Below are 2,995 nucleotides of genomic sequence, written 5' to 3'. Positions count from 1 at the left end.
TAGTTTCCCGCCACTTTCAATCCTTTTCTTATAGTAGTACGGTAGTTGTTCAGGGTCCACTTATGAGTGAGCACCCTCTTTTGCACGTGGCTGTCTAAGCGACCCAGCACCTTTTGCTGAAAAGACGGTTCTTTCTCCCACTGAATTGTCTCGGTAGCCTTATCGTAAACAGGATTTAGTTTTGGACTCTCAATTCTATTCCATTGATCTCTATATAAAGAAAAGAAAAGAATGAAAGAAAAACATGTTTTGGACGGCTTACAGTGTGTCTGTGTTTCAAGGTAAATGTTACGACGAAAGTAAAAAAGTTAAATTCATGTTTAGAAAGTAAAAAAGTTACAGTAAACTAAGTTTAATTTGTTATTGAAAAAGGTGCTCGGCCGGACATGGTGCCTCAGCCTGTCATCCCAGCACTTTGGAAGGCCGAGGCAAGAGGACTGTCTGAGCTTGGGGGTTCAAGACCAGCCTGGGCAACTTGGTGAGACCTCGTCTCTACAATAAGTCAAAAAATGAGCCAGGCATGGTAGCACCCATCTGTCATTCCAGCTGCTTGGAAGGGTGAGGTGGAAGGATTGCCTAAGCCCAGCAGGTTGAGGCTGTGGTGGCCATGAGCATGCCCCTGCACTCCAACCTGGGCGACAGAGTGAGACTCCAACTCAAAAAAAAGAAAAAAAAGAAAAAAAGAAAAAGGTGTTCAATACAGCTTGTGTAGCCTGTGTCCAGTTGATAAAGTCTACAGCAGTAAAAAGTGGTGTCTTGGGCCTTCACAAAAATTTACTCACCACTTGCTGACTCACCCAGAGTGACTTTTAGTCCTGCAAGCTCCATGGTGAGTGCCCTAGACAGGTGTATCACTTTTAATGTTTTTTGTTGTTGTTGTTGTTTTTTGTCAGAGTCTCATTCTATTGCCCAGGCTGGAGTGCAGTGGCATACTCATGACCACCACAGCGGATCCTTCCACTTTCGAAGTAGCTGGAACCACAGGCATGCATCACCACACCTGGCTTATTTTATCTATTTATTGTAGAGATGAAGTCTGGCCAAGTTGCCCAGGCTGATCTTGAACCCCTGGGCTCAGGCCATCCTTTTATCTCTGCCTCCCAAAGTGCTGGGATTTCAGGTGTGCGTCACCACGCCTGGCCACTTTAATCTTTTAGACCATATTTTGGTGGAGACAGACAAGAAGGAAGTCACCCTGATGGTGCCTCCAGCTGCAGGTCTCTGATGCTGGCTCCAGGGTGTGGTAGGAATTGAGAGGGAATCGGAGCAGCTTTTGAAAAATGGAAAAGGGTCTAGAGTGTGTGGATCCCAGGATGAAGATGGGTCTTCAGAGCCCAGCTTGTATTCATGGCCTGACGCTGACACCAGTGGCATCTCGTGGCCCCTAACATGACCCAGATTTCATTACATGGCCCCTCTTCTGTCCTCCAGGCTTATGGGGCTGGGCTCAATAGGCAGGAGACAGGGTGAATCTACCCAGTGGGCTGTGCCTTGGTCACAAATGACCACAAACTAGGTGGCTTAGAACAACAGGAATTTTCACCCGCCACAAAACTAACTTCAAATAAATGTTACCCAAGAAGCCCAAGATCGAGGTGTCGGCAGGTCTGTGCTCTCTCCAAAGCGAGGAAGCCACGCTTCCTGCCTCTGTCTTCTGTGGGCCCAGGCGTTCTTGGCTGGTGGCCCCGTCACTCAAGTCTCCGTCTCTGTCCTCCTGTGGCCTCCTGCGGTTTTCCATGTGTCTCTCTGTTTTCAGGTTGGGTGTGGTGCACTGTGGGTTCTTTGGACTTACCACAGGAAGGAATTTCAGAGTGAATCCAAGCATAGTTGAAGACAATTGATTACAGAGAAGAGACATGCCCAACAGGCATGGGCATCTTAAGAGAAAGAATGTTTGCCTTTGACAAGACTCTCAATCGATAGACTTTTACAAGTGATTATTATGTAACCATGAACTAAGGGTGGGCTGATGGCCGTCTCTCCACCTTTGATGAGCTAGGAGAGTGGGCTTTTCTGAACACACATTTCCTTTGACAGAAGCTCAGTAGACTTTTACAGTGATTATGATGTAACCGTGAACTAAGGGTGGGCTGATGGCCGTCTCTCCACCTTTGATGAGCTAGGAGAGTGGGCTTTTCTGAACGTGCATTTACTTTGACAAGAAGCTTGACAGACTTTTACAGTGATTATTATGTAACCAGGAACTGAGAGGGTGGGCTGCAGGTATCACCACTATCCAGCCCACAGGGTGGTCAAGTCCGGTGTGCCAATAAGATGGCTGAACACTTACCCTATTTTACTCTAAACTGCCTGCAAGAAATGTATCCATCTATATCCTACCTGTCCTGAGGAACCTGCTTTATTTCTGATCCCTTAGGAGAACACTTGTCCTTGGACTTAGGGTCTACCCTACATGCAGGGCCATCTCGTCTCAAGAGCCTTAATACATCTGCAAAGACCCTCTCTGCATGAGGTCACGGTCACAGGAATGGGCCTGTCTTTCGGTGCGCACATCTCAAGTTTCCACAGTCCTCAAAGCCACGTGTCTGGTCTGCACCGTTTTCCCCAAATGCCCGATCCTCCCCCACTGTCCCGTACTGGGATGGAAGGCCCCGCATCTGCTCTGCCTGTTGGGGCGAGTCTCCCCTCCCCTGGTTTCTGGTTCCCCTTCCCAGAGGAAGCTGTCTGCTCCCTTCCGGCTCTGATCAACTGTCACCCCATGGGCGGGTCTCGTCCTGCAGGAGGACATGGGGATGACGTACACAGAGCTCTCAGTCTACGGGAGGCTCAGGAAGGTCGCCAAGCTGGGCCCCTACGGCTTGTTCTGCAAACTTGTCAGCATGTGGAGAGACTCCTGCACCCCGCGGCAGGTAAAGGTGTGAGTGATGCCTCCTGGGGGAGCCAGCAGGGTGCAGTCCCCTGTGCAGTGGGCAGGGTGACTGGTAGGAGTGCGTCGATATGATGGGACCCGGAAATATCAAAGCTGCTTCTTATA

The 2,995-nt window shown here is 49.2% G+C and overlaps 1 protein-coding gene across 1 annotated transcript in view; it reads left to right on the top strand.

Annotated features, from left to right (window-relative positions):
• The window catches only part of LOC103272880 (glutamine-dependent NAD(+) synthetase-like), a gene marked incomplete at both ends in the record, with an annotated part of 18,752 nt that overhangs the window by 15,045 nt on the left and 712 nt on the right, over window positions 1-2,995 (top strand). Inside the window, 1 exon segment of the mRNA XM_021718718.1 lies at window positions 2,742-2,935. Coding sequence (XP_021574393.1) covers window positions 2,742-2,935 — 194 coding nt within the window.

Source organism: Carlito syrichta, unplaced genomic scaffold, assembly GCF_000164805.1.
Source record: "Carlito syrichta isolate Samal-C Ts95f unplaced genomic scaffold, Tarsius_syrichta-2.0.1 Scaffold313357, whole genome shotgun sequence".
NCBI lineage: Eukaryota > Metazoa > Chordata > Mammalia > Primates > Tarsiidae > Carlito > Carlito syrichta.
Note: the sequence above shows the minus strand (reverse complement) of the source record. Positions and strands in the feature narration are given on the sequence as shown.